Here is an 18,420-nt window from a genome sequence, read left to right as displayed (position 1 = left end):
GGAAACCATTTACTACGCTGGGTGGTAACCTTATAACCAAACGATGCCAGTGCCTTGTGAGTTAATGTACTACAACCGGATGGGCTTCTCAGGGATTTGCAGCTGAGCAGCGGTTGGGGTTCAGCGCTCACAGTGCCAAGGGTGAGCGAGTATTAGTAGTGCCGGTAGTAGCAGTACTAGTAGTGGTGGTGGTGGTGGTGGTGGTGGTAATAGTAGTAGTAGTAAATTATCACTGAATACTGCCTCACCCCATCCGTAAGGTGGGGAAAAGAAGACTGGATGAGAATGGTGTTATTATAGTGCCACTTGTTCCAGAAAGTTTATCAGAGTTAATTAAAGAATAAAACAATAAGCTCGGTGAAGTAATTTGTCTTTGGCTGTTGGCTCTCGAGACAAAAATTCCATTTTCCCCCTGGGGGGGGGGGCGGTAGCGCGCTGGACTCGTAATAGGGGGATTGCGAGTTCGAGCCTCGCCCGGGCTGCCGTCCCGGGAAGGGTAGCTCCCTCCTGTAACCCTAGCGGGGCTATATAGTCCAATACAGGGCTTAGCTCGGGGGAACTCCATTTCTCCCATTTTCCCCCTCAAAAAGTTCTCTGATGCACAGGGAGATTCATGGTGGGGCTTTGTCGGTGTGCCGATTTAGTGCATTACCACTACCGCCCTCGTACAGTTAAGACGCGTGGTGGTCTAGGATTCATTATGCCATCAAATAAAGGAGGCCCCTCCTAGCGTTTTCATGCCGATAGCTAGTCTCGCACTCGGTGTCATTTATCCCCACTTTCATCCCATCCTAAACCAGTATCTTGCTGCTATTTGCGTAGCTTAGGATTTTTTTTTTAATTTACTAAAGGTTAATTTATAGCGTGTCTATCAAACAAAGGTAAAATACAGTGAACCGGGGGTGAAGATTGGATATTTAGAGCGACGCTGCCGGTTGGGATGTGGAGGAGCGACAACATTTCTCCCGAGTTTTTTTTTCTTTCTGGTGTTAAAATTGACGGTTTGTGGCTTCTGATGTGATCTCCTCGAGTTACTTATAACCCCCTGCTCATCCTCATAGTAAGGTAAATATAGTTTTCTTTAAATCTTGTTGTTTAGGTGCACTTCCATTTTGTCTGCTTTTAAGAGAGATCTATACAGTGTGCATTTGGTTGGGTGCCCGGTTGGCTGTCTTACCATTGAATTTTAGGCATATCCACACGATCAGTAGGCACCTGTGGTTGCCCAGTTACTTTAGGAACATATGGTATCTAAATATGCATCGCACTATAAATCAGTAATAGGGATAATGCTTAATCCTTAAATCGCGTCAGTTTGTTCGTTTTTTTTTTTTTCCTTCATTACTACACTTGATCACTGGTGCCTACTGATCGTATGTACTAGTACGTTCAGCCTCAGGTCTGGTGAATCACGGCAGACATTAGCCGCAGCTGCCTCCAATGACTGCATGCGTGGAAGCTTATGTTAGCTGGATGCAAAAACCTAACCCTCATCCCCCCTACTGTTCATATTTATAACCCAGGTATTGTACATAGTTGGTCATTGGTTACGAAAATAGATCGGAACTTAATCGTTTTAAAGTTATTACAACGACAAGTTTTTGGCGCATGCTTGTTATAGAGGCAACCTGCTACAGCCGTTTGTTTTTCGTAGTCAGATTAATGCAGCAATTAATACTGAAGGGCCGTATCGTCTATGCATGACAGTTATGGTCGCGCTAGTTGCGCAAATAATTCACCTTGTCTTCCATAAGTTTCTTTTTGTAGTTTTTTATTTGTCGCAGCTGCAAAATAATGATAGGCCTACACTTTAAGTAATCCATTTTATTTATTAATTCAGACCGTCAGTAATAATGATATGAATAACAAAGAGAATATTAGGGTATAAGATGCAAAATAAATCACTAAGGAAAAGATGTTAGGAAGCCATAACCACTGCCAATAAGGATAGAAGCAGGATTGGCTTTATGATGTTAGGTAGGAGCAATAATTAGTGAAGCTGTCTAATAACCAACTTAACAATAACACGTGTTTTGTTATATATACAGTATATTTTTTTTTTTTTTGACAAATGCATGGATTGAGGGTAACTTAGAGGGTATTAATATGTTGTTATGGCGAAAATGATTCCGATGCTTCGATTGAGTAGGGAATATGTTTTAGTAAAGCTTTCTGTCGTATTTACTTAATTGTACATTTTGTTATATAGCCTATAGTACCAAGTTATTTAGACGGGGATGCATGGACTAGGAGTAATATAGAAGGTATTGGTACGGTAGGATATCAATATGCCGTAACTCTGTAAACGAGAGTTGCATCGTTTATGTTGAAGAAAATTTGTAGTGAATAGCATTCTGATATCTATCTATGCCTATCAGTAGCACAGTTTTTGCTACATAATTACCAAGTTTATGAAATGATGTAAGGACTGGCAGCAGTATAGTATTGTAGGTACGGGTATGGCGGAAATGACAAGTGCTTCGTTTGAGATAGGAATGTTTTAGTCGGTCGCTCTAATAGGCTACCGATCTTTGCATAACACGTTTTGTTACATAATAAACCAAGTAAATCACGTTACTCAGTGATGTATGAAGAGATGGTAACGCAGAGGAAGCAGTATTATTGGTATTATGTCGAAAATTGATGACGCGATTATTTGAATGAGTTCGAAATGTACAAATGCAAGCCACGAGCCAGGAGAGGAGGTAAGGAGGGGAGGGGAAGGGGTGGTGGGGGTCGGAAGGGTTGGGGGGAAAGGGAGGTGGGGGAGTCGGGAGGGTTGGAGAGGAAGAGGGGGTAGGGGGGGTCGGGAGGGATTGGCGGGGAGTGGAAGGAAGACGAAGATTCTTGAAGGTTTGGATTTTTGACTTTCAAGCTGACATACAACGTTTATGGAGTCAAAATCGTTCCCTGGATCATAAACAAAGGGAGGGAGGAAAAATGGTGTAAGGAGAGAGGAGGGATAGTGGAGGATGGTAAAAATGACGGATGGACAGGCAGTGGGGTACGGGAGGGATGGGAGAGGGGGACGGGGGGTATAGCGGGGAGTTGGGAGAAGAAGATTCTAGAAGGATTGGATTTATATCATTAAGACTGACAATTAACGTTTGGTTACAAAGTCAAAATCTTTCCCTAGGCAACGAAAAGGAGGAGAAAGGGGAGGAAGAATGGTGTAAGGGAAGAGAGAAAGAGTGTAGAAGAATAAAACAAGGTGGAAGGAAACATGGAGGGGTGAGCACAAGGAGGGTGAGGTGGGGGGTTGGGAGCACTGAACCCTCCCCACCTGCCTGCTTCCATTGCATTCTCAACTCTGGACCAGGAAGGCTGTCCCGTAAATTCGTCGTCCCAGGAGGCTCTCCAACCATTTATTTACAGGTTAGTTATTTATAATTTTTATTTTTTATAGTAGAGGTGGATTAAATAAATATCCTAGAGAATAAACGTAACCCATAATGCCCGACCGCCATTTTCTCGCAGCTGTAGGGTTCCATAAGATCGCCATTTTCATTCCATCATTCTCCACTGGGTTCACGTGCATATAAGGCCACTTCAACAAGGCTGTATGGCCCAAGACAAAAGTCTGGCAAAGTTAAGATGAAAAAATAGTAGTGCATATTCGTGAAGGGGATGGGGAGAGGGAGGGATGGGGTGAAGTGGTGTCCGATAGAGGATTGGGGGTTTTACAGAGACTGACGTTGGCTGTGGATAGAAACTGGGAGAACTAGCCGATATTTTTGGGTAAATGTAAGTTTAATGAAATCAAAACAGGGGGGGGGGGATTAAATGCGAAAACTTGTCCCCGAATTTCAATAATGGTGACACTTGTTCCTTCGTAAAGATGGTGACATTTAATATCTTCCCTAAAGTGTCGTACGTATTGTACATTTATTATATTTTTTCAGTTGCTGCTGGGATTGACTTTGTGACAGTGGCTGAACCGTACTGTGGCCAGCTAGTAATTATCTCCTGATGGAACTGGGTCGCTCCAGTGTACCAGGTTGCGGCTGCAGGAAACCAAGCCATAATGAGGTAAGTCTCCTTGGTTACCAGTGTTTTTCAGTTAACTGGACCACTCCCATAATTGAACTGTCAGATTTAATGAGATGCCAGTGTGCCCAGTGCTAGGGAATTCCATAGGTCTAAGTGCTCTGAAGACAGACATTATGCTGGAGTGGCCAGATGAACTGTTTTGAGTGACAACTTTGGATGTACAGATGGAAGTGAGCAAATTTTTTATATCGTCCTAATTGACATTTTTGTATATTTTCTTAGCAGATTAGTCTGAAGATATCCAAATACCCAAGTATAGCATGTTCCTATAGTTTAAAGTACCAGGTTAGTTATTTTAGAACAGTCCTGACTGATTTAGGAATATCTACAGTTATCCTTCATAGCTTTTAGTAAAGAATGTCTGTCTCCTTGTTGCTTGTGATCGTTGGTCAGAAATATTTTTGTACCGGTACTTTAAATCCTGGTCTGGGACTAGAAGCATGTTAAAGCAAGGGCTCAACCACATGTCTTAGTGGTGGTGTGAACAATAAATCTCAGCCCCTCGGCTTTAAGCACTGTGGACCGTGTGGTTGGCATGACTGATGCCTGTAGCCCGTCTTTCAGTGAAACTGTCACTCCCGCTTGAATATTACTATGTCATGGTTTCACAGAAATTAGATGAGCCAAATTTAAGGTACAAATGATGCTGCTTATGTCATATCAGCCTTTAAATTTGACAGTTTGATCAACTGAACAGAAAGGAGTAATGGATCTTTAATACCAGGCATGGCCAGTTACATAGTAACATCTTACCACATCTTTACACCATGTACTTCAGTGCACTGGAATGAATAATGCTCATCATCAGTACTAATAACTTTTATCCATAACTCGTCCAAGATTTTGCTGTATATTTCACACAGATCAGTGACGTAAGACGATACTGCTGCTCCACTTCCTTTCCATACATTGACTAGCACCATAGTCTAGTGTTAATGTTAGAACTCGGCATTCAAGATGGAGATGCCACTTAGTTCAAGCTCCACTGTAATGCATTTGGTCCTGATGAGTTAAACAAAATAATGAAGTTTTTAACCATTGTCCCTCGGAGACTTGAGTCTGTGACTTGTGTTCCTCCAAGACCTGTGGAATACTGAATTTACTCCCAAGTGATCTGTTACTAGTTTATCCCCTAACTGTGCAGTACTATTGCATTCTGGTTTATTTAGCAGTCAGATGTGCACATGTAGCATTTGCTGGTCAGTCATCGATCAGAAGCTTAAACTGCATCCCCCAAGGATCTGTTTTGTCCCCTACTCTCTTTAACCTATACATGCATGACATATCCACACCCCACAAATACACATAACTTCCTGTGTGGACAAAAGTAACAAGTACGCACCAAAACACAGCCGCACACATCCTCTAACCTTACCTTAACACACTACCGTACATGAATTGTTCACCACAAACAGGCTCAAAATAGCCCCAGCCAAATCTACAGTGACCCTTCTCACAAACTGGACAGCAGAACACATTTCACACCTCACCATAAACACTCCCCCACCACACACACGCACCCAAAATCCTTGATGTAACACATCATTGTCATTTAAACGCATCACAAACATTAAAGATAAATTAACACCAAGATTCAGTGCCTTAGTCACTTGCCCATACAACGTTTGGACACCACAAAGAAACCACCACCACAGTATACAAACAATATATACGTTCATTGATGAATTATGCAAGCCCTGCTTGGGTTTCTAACCTCACTAAAACACACCACCCTACAGACCATACAAAACAAAGGCCTAAAAATAATCATGGGCAGCACATCAACTACACCTACAGACCACCAACATCAAGAAACCAAAGTCCTCAAAGTCAAGGATCATCTAGACATGAGGAACCCAAATTCTTGCCACAGCTTCCACAAACCCACACCATCCACAATACTAAAGGGCAGCACATCCACACACACCAAGGAACATCAAAACACCCAGGACACTATATCATACACAAATATTATCTCTTCCCCCTCGCCAACCTCAAACTAGCTTCCAGAAGCATATCCACACTCAAATCACTCGTCCCTTCATTCAGTCAGACAACACACGGCTGCATGCACGGCCTCCTGATATCCATCCTTCTGAATCCTATCTCCGTCATGAGGACAGGGTCCACCTGGCCAGGCTGAGATGTGGGCATCATCCAGCTCTCTTGTCTTATGAGAAGCTGGATGACTGTCACTGATACCTGTCCAGGATGCAACACAGCACCCCATACTATTAATCATATTATGGAAGACTGCATTGCACACAATCACCTGTGCCAAAAACACAACATATACATCTTAAGAGCTTTGTGGGAAAGCCTGGTCTCTGCCGTGGCCTTCCTTAGGGACTCAGGGCTGTTCAGCCAGACTGCTTAGGGAACAAATACTAGTTTGAATGCCCATCAGTGATGCCCTTAAGTTTGATCCCCAAGAGTGACTAGAGACTTTTTGATAGTTCTTGATCAACCTGTCTGCCTGGCCGAGAAGACCCATCTACCACAGGCAAGCAACTGGCCCTGAACACTTGTACTGTGCAGTGAACTGATGCTCCTATGCGGCTGACAGTGCATCACCAAAGCAAGGTGCAGGGAATATTTTGGGGAGGTTTGGTTCCTGGGTGGACAGGGCACCTTAGCATAACCCATAACACCCTATAATTTGGTTATATGGTAACAGCCTAACATTGCAAATTATTTCCCTGGTTACAGGAAGCATTAGGCTTGTCAGTGTGGAGCCACCTAAAGTTGAAAGAAATAACAGGTGACTGGAAGGAAAGGACGAAATAGGAAGGGGACTGACAGAATCAGATAGGGGAAGGTAGTACAGTAGTAGGCAGCACTAGGGTACATTGAGTGGATGGTCACCATCTCCTACCATCAGTTTTCATTACATAATACAGTACCACCAAGGGAAGTAGGTTGGTCTTCTGCCTATAAATATACAGGATTGTGGTAACTACTTCCAGGACTACAACTCGGAATAGCATGGGATTGGCTGTAATAATTCTCAAAGCAGGAGCACTTGCTTTTTTTATCTAGTTTCTGCCAATCTAATTAGAACATTTCTTTCAGTGGATGCCGGGATGATGCAGACCCAAGCTGGTGGCAGTGACATATGGACTGATAAGATAGGGAGTAATATGAAGCCCTGCTGTGTCGCCAACAAGGATATACTGCAAGAAGTTGGAGTATTGACAGCAGGATGGATATCTGACCCAACCCCAGCAACAATACACAGTACCTTTGGTAAGAGAACTACAGCACTTCCTCTTTGCATCTTACTGTATTATTAAAACAGATTGCGAAAGTATGGACAAGCCTCGGATTTTCTTAAGCATCTGATAGAACATTGTACGGTTGTTGAGCAGCCCCAGTCTGGCTGAATAGACCTATCATCTGCAGGCTAGCAACCCAGACTCTGGATTAAGCATTCACCAGTGTTCTCACTTTATACTCCCATGCAATGAAATGTTCCTTGCTGTTGTCGGTGCCTCACCACAGCAAGGCCTGGGGAATAGTGTGGTTGGTTACTGCATGGATGCAGCATTTGTCTCCAGCCATTTAGCATAGGCATTATATAGTAAATTCCATTTCACCTTGACATTTTTGGTTATATGGTTACCACCCAGTGTTGTAAATGATTTATTGGGTTATATGAAACCATTAGGCTTGTCACTGTGTAGAACCACATGAATTGGAGAGTAAATGACAGGAGGGAAAGGAAGAAATTGGGAGGGGGGCAGGCAAAAATGAAATGATTAAAAGGTGAAGTAGGTAACACTGCGAGTGAGTGGCTGATGGCGCCCCCACCTACAGTGATGACCATTCAATATTAAGTACTGTACTCTGATCTGGGATGCAGGCTTTTGACATCTACTACAGTTGTTCCATGTGACCTGTCAAGTTTATGGGCTTGCCATCACATTTGCACTCTGACTTTTAATAATACAGTCCTTAATCGTTGTCCTTTTGGTAAATGTTAAGATAAGTGACGCACAGATTCGAGCTGTTTTCTTATAGACCTACAGTACGTTCTCAAGGAAAATTATTTTAGTACTAGATACATCTCAGGTGATTAACACTTGATTTTCGATCAATAAATATTGGAGAACAAACGAAAGATACCTACCTTGTGGTATTACGGCCAGCCGCCTGAACACTCTCAATAGCATGTTTACCACTAATCCCGCCAACTGGACATGTCAGAATTAAAGACCATAAATAGCAGTGGAAACAAAACTGGAAGTGCTAAAACCTAACTGGGGGGCTTTGCCCCAAGACCCCCCAGCGATTATACCCTATCTAACCTAATGCAGACTAAAATGTGCATTACGTAAAATTCGCACCAAAACTGTATCATGTGTTGAGCATTTGGTGTTCATGGCGTAATTGTCACACGACATTTTGATGGCGGAGGTAGGTGCGGTCATAAAGCAGATCTTTATATCACACGGGACATCCATTAAAATTATACAGGTTAGTAAAATAGCGCCTGGCGGTTAAATTAAATAATAATCTATAAAATATAAGGTGTGTGTAGTATTACGTACAATAATGGAACCTCCTATTTATGAACATTTTTATAAACCAACATTTTAAAAAAGCCCAGTATATATGCTAATCTATAAAAAGTAACAAAGGATCCTGTCAAAACTTGATTCCAACTGGAAATCTGGAAATAGGGCGTCACTGACCTTGATATTTAATGTCTTTTTTACTCTTGCCATCTGTCAATGTTATTCTGCCAAGAATAGCCTTTAAGAACTGGAGAGGTTAGATGTATTCTCAGCAAACTAGAATGAGCCATAAATTATCTGGCAGCAGCAAGAGTAAATTAAAAGGACATCACATGGATTAAAATGGTATTTTTTCTTTTGGTTTTCCCCATTACCTGCTGTGACTTTCTATGTACTTATTAAAATTGTGTGTGTGCTGGAATACAACATAAATTTTTTATTCTCAGCCAAAACATTATGATAGTTTTAACATGTTGGTGCCCTTAGCTTATCTTAAGCATACCATCATGTTAACCTAAATGCAAGTAGATTTACAGCCAGGGGGGTCAAGTCTGCAGGTAGTACTGTGTATATCACAGTTTTGGTGCTGATAAAACTGATTTGACGGTTTCCCCGTTTACATTATTTGTATGGATAAAGTATAGGTACAGTATTTGGAAAACACAGTCAGCTCATCCCAACTCTAGTTCGTGTTTACGTTAGGTGGGGACGTATAGAGCAAATCTCTTATCTTTAAGGGAACATAAATCAGAGGAAAGGAATCTCCAGGCACAGCTAGAAAAAGTAATAGCCTCATAGTTGGACAAAAGTTGGCCTATTATTCTGCTGTGTACTTTACTTACGCTGTCACTCGCTTTCCTTCCTTGTATACATCAAACAGCATTATCACTTGCTAGAGAACCTTTGTAGTACCAAGCAGTTGATAGCTTAGGAATATTAGCCAGAGGAAAATGACTGGGAGTATCAGCCAGCAGAGGAAAATGACTGGGAATATTAGCCAGCAGAGGAAAATGACTGGTAGAAAAAGATAAGGACATGGTGATTCACTACGACGCCCCAGAAAAAATTCAGTGCAGTAAAGTCAAATCTTGATCATGATTAATTGGTCTGCCATGCTACCACAATAACAAAAACCCACAATAATGAGAAAATGAGAATAAATAATTGGTTTGGGGCTCACATATATACACATTTTGTTGCACAATACCTGGGGCGATAAGTTTGCACTTAGTTTTGCCTAATACAGGAATATTAATTAAACCCCTTAAACTAGAGGGACTGGATTGTTGATATTTACTGTTACTCTTGATTGTGAAGCATATGACAGTTTTTATCACAGAGCAGACATTCTTAACCATTAGTTTGTCAGTATGGAATGCTCATTTAACTAATCCTAAGCAATCTGTCACTTTTTTGCAATTCATGGAGCATTTCACAACTAAATTTACCTTTTATCATTTCATTTGTTTTAAATTATCACTCAGATAAAAAGCTTACTTCAATCACTGATATTATCTGTTCGAGGCATTTCAGATAAAAAACTTACCTCCATCACTGATATTTTCTGTTTGAGGCACTTCATAAGTGAGCTTAGAGTGCACAGATTTGTTAGGGCTGTTAGTGAACATGGAGGCTGGTCACTGCACTGTGCCACAGTGAACCTAGTAATTGATGCATATTCAATGACTGCAGTGCCAGCATCTTTTAAAAATACAGTATATTTTTACTTGCTAGTCTGGTCAGAATGGTGTATTAATACAGCATGCCCTCATTTTATGACTGGAAGAAAAAAAATTATCACAGTCTGTTATAAAACTGGTGTGGTGGGGATATGGTTTGGGCCAAGGGTCACCCACTCAAGTCTTAAAACAAGTTTCCAAATCAAACTGGTAGCTATTTTACTTAATTTGCTATTTTCTCCCAAATGTGTAAAAATGTCTTCAGTTTGCTAAAATTGGTAGTTTCAAACACTGCAATTCACTTGCTGCTTAAACACCAACACCACATTACTGTTCCACCACTAGCACTAACACACCCATTACAGTTCAAAAGCCAAGATATCTTGGAACCAATTAATAAGCTACCATGTCAATAATCAATAGCAGAAATAATGATCGTACATCGACCAGTGAGACTTTCGTACAGGATCGTCATAATCGTACATCAAAAAATATATCAACTTAGTCATTGTATGTGATTCATCACACACCAGTTCATCACAAAATGAGGGTCTGCTGTAGTTAACAACTTAATGCAGTAAGAGATTTCTGTGCTAAAGTGAGACAGTAAAGCAGTGAAATTTTTTGTTAAAGGTAGTATTTGACCACTTGCCAACGGTTAAAATTTCATCCCTTGGGTAAATTGTTCTCAAAGGTTAAATGATTAATATCTTAGTGTTTCACAGTGAGGAGCAGCACAATATTTCTAGTTCTTTAATTTTTCTGACTGACCGCAATCAAAAGCTACCTGCTGTTTTGAGGGTGTTTGTTCCCCCCCCAATCAAGAAAAACCACAATAACAATCGAGGTACAGGTTGTTTAACTATACATCTGTTAATAATGGACTTAAAGAAAACTCATTACATACACACTTCAGTCTGTTGTTAATACTGTACACTGTACCTGAAACTATGTAACACCTGAGGTTTGGTTCCTGAGTGGATACTGCATTTGCATTTCTCCACCCAGTTAACAGGGGACCACAGTTGGCTCCACTTCCCCATGTAATCTGGTTATATGGTTACCACCCAGCTTTGTAAATGGTTTCCTGGGTTATGGGAAATAACTTCATCGCTGTGTAGAGCCACCTCAGGTGGAAAGCTTAATAAAAAAATAAAAAAATTCAATCCCCGAGCTAGACCTCATCAGATCATATAGCCCTGCTAGGGTTACAGGAGAGCGCTACCCCTCCCAGCACAGCAGCCACCGGGCGGGACGCGAACTCGCAACCTCACGATTGAGCCCGACACCCTACCGCCGAGCTACTGCGCTCCCCTGGAAAGCTTAATAGGTACAGGACAAAAAAAGAGAAGTAGGTAGAGAATGGATGGAGGAGGAAGTAGGCAGCACTGAGTGGATGGTCACTGCCTACCACTAACAAATAAACAAAATTGAGACCATGTAAAATCTCTTCCAGATAGCTCGTAAAGAAGTGGGAATCTCAATAATTTCATTACATTAAGGTTAGGATTATTAGTTGGTGGTTAGGTACATTGTAGAGCTAGGTAGGTTATCCAGTTTTATATATATTTTTTAGTTTTTGCTGATGCCAGATGCTGTTCCCTTTACTAATGTGTATAGTGAAAGGGTTAATGGAAGAGACATTTACTCCTTAAGCTTGATCTCTCAATTGCAAGGATAAAATGAAAGAACCGTTGTTAAAGAGGTTTATTTAGTTAACAGTACAGGTGGCACGAGCCGAACACATGACTGGCTATTACTGTTAGACAATAATTATGGTAAACAAGTTAACACCTTCAGTCCAATCATGTACAAATTTTTTTATATTCTCTTATTACTCAGGAAGAAATTTGCCCAACTCTAACCCCCCCCCCCTCCCCTATAGTTTGAAGTTTCCTGGGGTGCGTAAATTGTCTGCAGGTAGGAAGAATGCTGTACATACTACATTAGATTGAAGAGGTTAATATAGCCTTCACACTGATGCTACTGTTTTAGGAAATTGACAAGTGGGCTCAACATGAAGCTGTGTGGCTTTGTGGAGAATTTTTCTGGGGAGAGATTGTTACCTACTTATGAACCATAAGCAGATTTTACTTGTATGTTGCCTGCAGACACAGATGAAGTGAAGACTGACTGACTGATGCTGGCTGTCCAAGTTTTGTGTTAAAAATAGTAGTACTGGTTAAGAGCTTTGTTCTGCTTTAACAGTAGCACAAGTACCCCATATTGTGGAATTAGGGTTGGGATGATATTTAAGACGAAGTTTACGATCTTTAACAGTGGTTTGTTTTATAGGAATAAGGGCTTTTAAGCTGTTTAAACTGTTATTACAGTAACTTCCATACTTTATTCATGCTTATGCTTGACAGTTTGAGGTTGGATAGTCTGATTAAAAATACTCTGGTGGTATGAAGAATGAAATGGAAAATGCTGCAAGAGCTGGTATTTGTCTTGGCTATTCTACTCTTTAACCTTTTGAGTGCAATATATGAACATTGTATTTGGTTAATATCAGGGTTTTGACATATAACCGCAAGTTCAAAAAAACAATCTTTGGCTGAGAATCACGAACTTTAAGCTAACACCAAATGAACTTATTAAAACCTTGGAGCAACCCCTACTATTGCAGTGGTAGTAACCATTATACAAGATGAATCAAAGGTCAACATAAGGAAGCATTATGATGGTGGAACAATGATGGTACATGCTTGAACCTTTGTGGCCACTGTTGACAGCAGTGCTCTTGTATGGAAGTTCCTTCCATTACTGCAACACATTCTCAGGGTTCATTTGCCTGCAAAGAGAGAAATTAGTGTTTTCTGTGTAACCTGACTTGAATTTCTCTAAACATCACCATAGGAAGAGTATGTTTAGTCTTTGGTAATCTAACTTAACAACTTTCGTCCAGATATCAGTTAGTTTATTTCAGGCCGTTTTCTTTGGTTTATACTCCCTCATAATATGGGGTAAAAGTTTCAAGGACGTCTTCAGTGAAAGAACAGCTAGGCACGAAATCCCATGAACCTCTTCTAGGATATATCTCTAGCTGAGCTCTCATATTCACAAATGTTTTAACTGTCCCAGACACATTGCCCATCATCTTCTAATGTTGGCATTTCAGTTTTTCTCATCTCTTGTGGGGTGATTTCCCTGTCGCTTTGCTGTGCCCTTGCCCTTTTGACAAGCCAGGGTGTTTGTCTGGTTCCTCTGGGGGACAGGTAATTCTCACTTTGTACAGTAACACCTAATTAAGGCTTACTAACGGGGAGGAAGGGTGTCAGTCACATCAGGTTCTCAATCAAACAGCAAATGTATAATCAAGGGATCAAGGATTTAGCAGTTAACCTGTAGGCCAGTCCACAAGTAATTGTAAAATGCATTTTTTTTTTTTAATCGGCAACAGAACAGAGGGCATTTTTTTTTTTTTTTCCCAATCAGCAACAGAACAGTGGGAAACAAAAACAGTGGTACAGGGTTGGGGCCATTGCTGATGCCTTGTTTAGGGTTATACTTGGAAATGTCGATCTAACTTATGTTTACCCTCAAAGGGTCCACACTTGAAATCGTGGTGTCAGACCGGTCCACTTGCCGCATGTTATAATCAGTTATCGGCTCCGGCTTCCAAATGTGAACCCATTTCTCGCAACGGTAATCCACAGTCTTAGTGAGGTGCATCAGGGGCAGTGAACCGTCGATAAGAAGTTCACTTCTCAGTTGTGGTGCTAGGTAGTGGCAAGGATATTGTTTGCCTGATAAACCACCACCAGCTTCCTTTGCAGCTTCTGGCCCACCAGTAACATGTGCTGCCGGGTTTTCTTTACTTTATCACAGATACCTGCCTCTTGCTGTTACCAGGACTGAACAAGAATCGGGCTTTTGTACCAATTGTCCAGGTATAGGACATGCCCACTATTAAGGTACTTTTCCATCACTGTCTTCACCACCGCCCCTGACATTCCACTTGTTCTATCATCCATAATGTCCGTCTGTGCACCTGTGTACAGGACTGTCTTGCACATACCCGGTCTTGCAGTCACACGACAAAAATCTTGAACCCAAAGCGGTGTCTCTTGCTTAGAATATACTGCCTGAAGGCGGTTTCCCCTCCATAACACGAGACTCTTGTCTGTGGCAGGTCTCTGTAGGGAGAGAGGGGCAGTGAACTGCGCTCGAAGGTGATAAATGAGGTGAATCCTCCTCATCCTGTCTATGTTGCTAGTGTTGCTGAGGTCCTCATTGTTGAAGAAATAAGATGGCTTAGAATGTACTGGAACCTATTTCACCCCATAACTCTTCCAAAAAAGGGCGTTGACATAAGGAGATCGATAGTCCAGTATGAAGGCAATGGATTTTTCTTGATTAGTCCCATCAGGACAACTTCTCTCATTACGTCTGCATCTAAGTCAGCTGTAGGGTTGTTTCATAGCAGAAGGCGGCTTAGGTATTGGAGAGGAGAACGATTCTCAGAATTATCTCCCTTGGAAAAAAATTCTTGAAATCAATTCTCCTTGTGATAGGAGTCAGCTCGGGCACAGTACAACCTGTTGTATCTCTGCCTGTGAAGGGATGAATGATGGGAACGAAATTGCTCCCATCTTCCCACTCCCACTGAACTTCATCCCCTCCTTTGGTTTTGCTCTTCGTCACCAGTGGGGCCACCTACATCGCTGTCGTCAGGGTGGGGAGGAAATTCGGTAGTAGGTTGGGGAATAGAGCTTGCTTCCTCATTTTCCCCACAACTCATGCTTTTCTTCCCCCTGCCTGTTCCCTTCCATTTTAGTTTACTTTTTGTTCCTTTCCCCACCGTGTGAGGCTGTGGGGAGGAAGCACGTAGAGATCCTGGGTTGGGGAGGGGCAGCACAGCTGTGGGCCGGAAGTAGCAGGTATCGCCATGCACCACATGAGAAGAACAAAGCACTGCTCACCTTATATTTTTTAGTAAATGGTTCTTCCCCACTCATCCGTGTTTTCGTGGGCAATCCTACCCACGAATGCAGTCAATGTTCACCGGAAGGGTTGGTCTCGTACCATCACCTGAGGAATTGTCAGTGGTGGGGTGAGAAGTGGTGCAGGGTGTGATACAGCCAAGCACACAGTCGTATACCTCGCCTTTCTAGGGGATGGAATCTTGTCCTTACTGCTTGATTCTGACTCAGGTCTTGATCAGCATCAGCATCAGTGGGAGAATCGGTTTCTCCATAACAGGGGATGTTCAGGAGCTCGTCAATCTCATGTTGGGGAACTACCACGATGCACCATAGTGCTCAGTTATGCTTAGCAGATGCTTGGCACTGTATCATCTGTTAAGCATATTAGTGCTTTAGGCTTTATTTTACTATAAATTCAGTACAACTATTTCAGGCACTACACTGAATCTGCAACAACTTGTTGTGCCGTGTTAGCTGCTCTTTTAGTATGGTCTCTTGTAAATATCTAATATGATTCCAATGCTGCCAATGATATTGACAAAGTTAAAAATAAGAGAATTTTAAAAGTTCAAAGTAAATTCGAGTATTGTAGTTCCATTGCTGTGTCAGTCTCCTGCACAATGCAGATGGCAACTTTTTTTTTTTTTTCTCCAGTAAATCGTAAAAGGTTGACTAATTGTTCCATTGCTAACAGTGACATGAAATTGCCTTTTTAAAAATATTAGTTCAAAGTAAATGAAGTTTATTTGTCAGTCTCCCAGTTTACAGTATGATTTCTACAGGAACTTTTTGTTGCTGCCAGACTCTTACGTGCTGCTGATAATGTTAAGAATGATTTAATTTAAAAAGACAAGCAAAATTTACTTCCTTCATTTTAATGTATTGAATACAACTTTTCTCTTGCAGGTGTGACGTCCCTGGTACAGGTAAGGACAGCAGAGACAAGGACAGAGGATATCACACAGTTGTGGACTGGTGGATGCTGGTGGACTCAGCCCCTACAGCCATTATCCAGGATGGACTTAACCCCTACAGCCACTACCCTGGATGAACTCAACCTCCTACAACCACTACCCTGGATGGACCTGGACGAGCGGATCAAGAGGACTGGATCAAGAGGACGTCGCTGACAGTGATACAAGACACGGAAGCTGAACAAAGGGGGATGGATGCTTGTCGTCCATCTGCCCAAGTGTTCCAATACTTTTGGCCCCTGTCCGAAAGATTGGACAGCAGAACTACTCAGTTTTTCCTAAATTATCAATTTTATTTTATTTATTTATTTTTTTTAACTTAAATTTTTTCTGAGATTGTTTCATACTTTTTTCTGGACACTCTTTTTAGTATGGAAGACAATAAAGTCTATGGAGTTTCTATGCTGTTTCCATTACCCACTAAACTCTATGGGGTTTGGGGTGTCTATGCTGTTTTCAGCATAGACTTAGGGAGGGGTGACTTGTGTAGCACCATGGAGGAAGACTGTCCATACAGAAGCAGGCACTACACACCATATGCTGAGTCAGCATAACCCAAATCCCATAAGCAGCATTTACAAAGACTCTTAGGCATACTTATAACAACCATATTTATAAACATTTTTATAAATATTTATATTCTTAGGCCAATATATAGACACACTACATCATACAGACAGCAGTCACTCTCTATACAGAAGACTCAATGTACTGTGTATTTCCTAAGAGTATTTCTTCTGTGTTGTCAATTGTTGGAATGGATGAATTATACCCACATACTGAAGCTGTGTTTATTGTGAGGATACGACTGTTGGCCTGACTTGGACCCGAAGTGGGTCCAAGTCGGGCCAACAGTCGTATCCTCACAATAAACACAGCTTCAGTATGTGGGTATAATTCATGCACAAAGATACAGTAAGTCCTCATTATTACCTTCAATCCAATGACGTCTTATACTGTTTTATTCCTGCTACCTCCAGACGATTTATTCAGGTTACGAGAAAGCCTTGGTTGTGATGCCAAGTCTCTCGTAACCTATACAAAATCGTCTGAAGGTAGCAAGAATAAATTCAGAAGTACGTCGCTGGACTGAAGGGGTTAAGCTGGGGATGTGTACAACTGCAGACAGTAATATCAACCCAGTTTATATTCTAATGCTTATGGAATTGTAATATAATAATTTCGAAAGTTTGTAGACCTCCAAAGATCACAATAAAATACTGGGTTTGAAAAGTCTCAGATTGTTTCCTTACTAGTATTTATCATTAGAAATGGATTGATATTAGTGTCTGCAACTGTATATCTTTTTCCATACGATTGGCACTGTTAATCTCTAGAAACTGCCAGTCTATATGTAGTAGTGGAACTTCAATATATATAAGTATTCTATAACATACTAGACATGACAGCAAAGAAGTAACTTAATGAAGAGAGTTTCAATAAAGTAGTATAAATGTGAATTACGTTTTCAGCTACCCACCATGATGTAACAATTAACCCTTGCAATGCTAAGACATCATTTTATATGTATCATTTAGCTTGTATTTAAATGAATGGGTTAAAAATAGCTTTCACAATCTCTTCACTACAGGATGTTCTTAGCTGCGTAAAACTGACTGGTGGTAGCCTGCTTATAATAAAGAAAAGTATTGCTGCTAACACTGTCTTAACTATTTAAAACACTAATGTACTGTACTGATGTTAACAGAGCCTTTAATCAACACTGTCAGCTTAAAAATCATCTGTCCAAAGATAAGTAAAAGTTGGTAGCAGAACAAATAAAATGTCATCAGACTGAAATTCTATGATATGCTTCTGGTATTATTATTATTATTGCTACTTTAAGAGTTTTTCAGTACAGAAACATTACTGATGTTGACTTGCCAGTTTGTGCCAATTTACAGTAACGTACAGAAAAAGTTGATACAATGTAACACATCCCCAGCCAATAATGAGGACTTTTGGCCATATTATTAACACAAGAACAAACAAAGGTGTATACAAATCTATAGTTTTTGTCAGCTATTTATGGAACACTTGTACTTGTTAGATGTGATTAGCCTGCATCCTACAAAGTAGAGTGCAGTTAGCAATAATATAAAAGGTCAGACATGTTCCTTAATTGTTAAGTTAGATGTGATTAGCCTGCATCCTACAAAGCAGAGTGCAGTTAGCAATGATACTGAAAGATTCAGAAATGTTCCTTAATTGTTAAGTTAGATGTGATTAGCCTGCATCCTACAAAGTAGAGTGCAGCTAGCAATGATACAAT

The 18,420-nt window shown here is 41.0% G+C and overlaps 1 protein-coding gene across 1 annotated transcript; it reads left to right on the top strand.

The window, feature by feature from the left end:
* Positions 1–589: 589 nt before the first annotated feature.
* LOC145391831 (uncharacterized) lies at positions 590–16,304 on the top strand. Its single transcript, XM_080266319.1, has 5 exons — positions 590–1,065; positions 3,137–3,375; positions 3,903–4,029; positions 7,123–7,296; positions 16,081–16,304. The coding sequence occupies exons 4-5, from the start codon at positions 7,134–7,136 to the stop codon at positions 16,302–16,304; spliced, it is 387 nt and encodes a 128-aa protein (XP_080122445.1). The 5' UTR covers positions 590–1,065; positions 3,137–3,375; positions 3,903–4,029; positions 7,123–7,133.
* Positions 16,305–18,420: the final 2,116 nt, after the last annotated feature.

The sequence above is a fragment of the Coenobita brevimanus genome, chromosome 20 (genome assembly GCF_032717465.1).
Source record: "Coenobita brevimanus isolate Jiangsu-jjx chromosome 20, ASM3271746v2, whole genome shotgun sequence".
Classification (NCBI taxonomy): Eukaryota; Metazoa; Arthropoda; class Malacostraca; order Decapoda; family Coenobitidae; genus Coenobita; species Coenobita brevimanus.
This window is presented reverse-complemented; position numbering and strand designations above follow the sequence as displayed.

Coding starts and splice junctions, on each gene's coding strand:
- LOC145391831 (XM_080266319.1), top strand. CDS start 7,134: ATGATGCAGACCCAAGCTGGTGGCAGTGACATATGGACTGATAAGATA. Junction 7,297..16,080: donor AACAATACACAGTACCTTTG/GTAAGAGAACTA, acceptor TTTCTCTTGCAG/GTGTGACGTCCCTGGTACAG.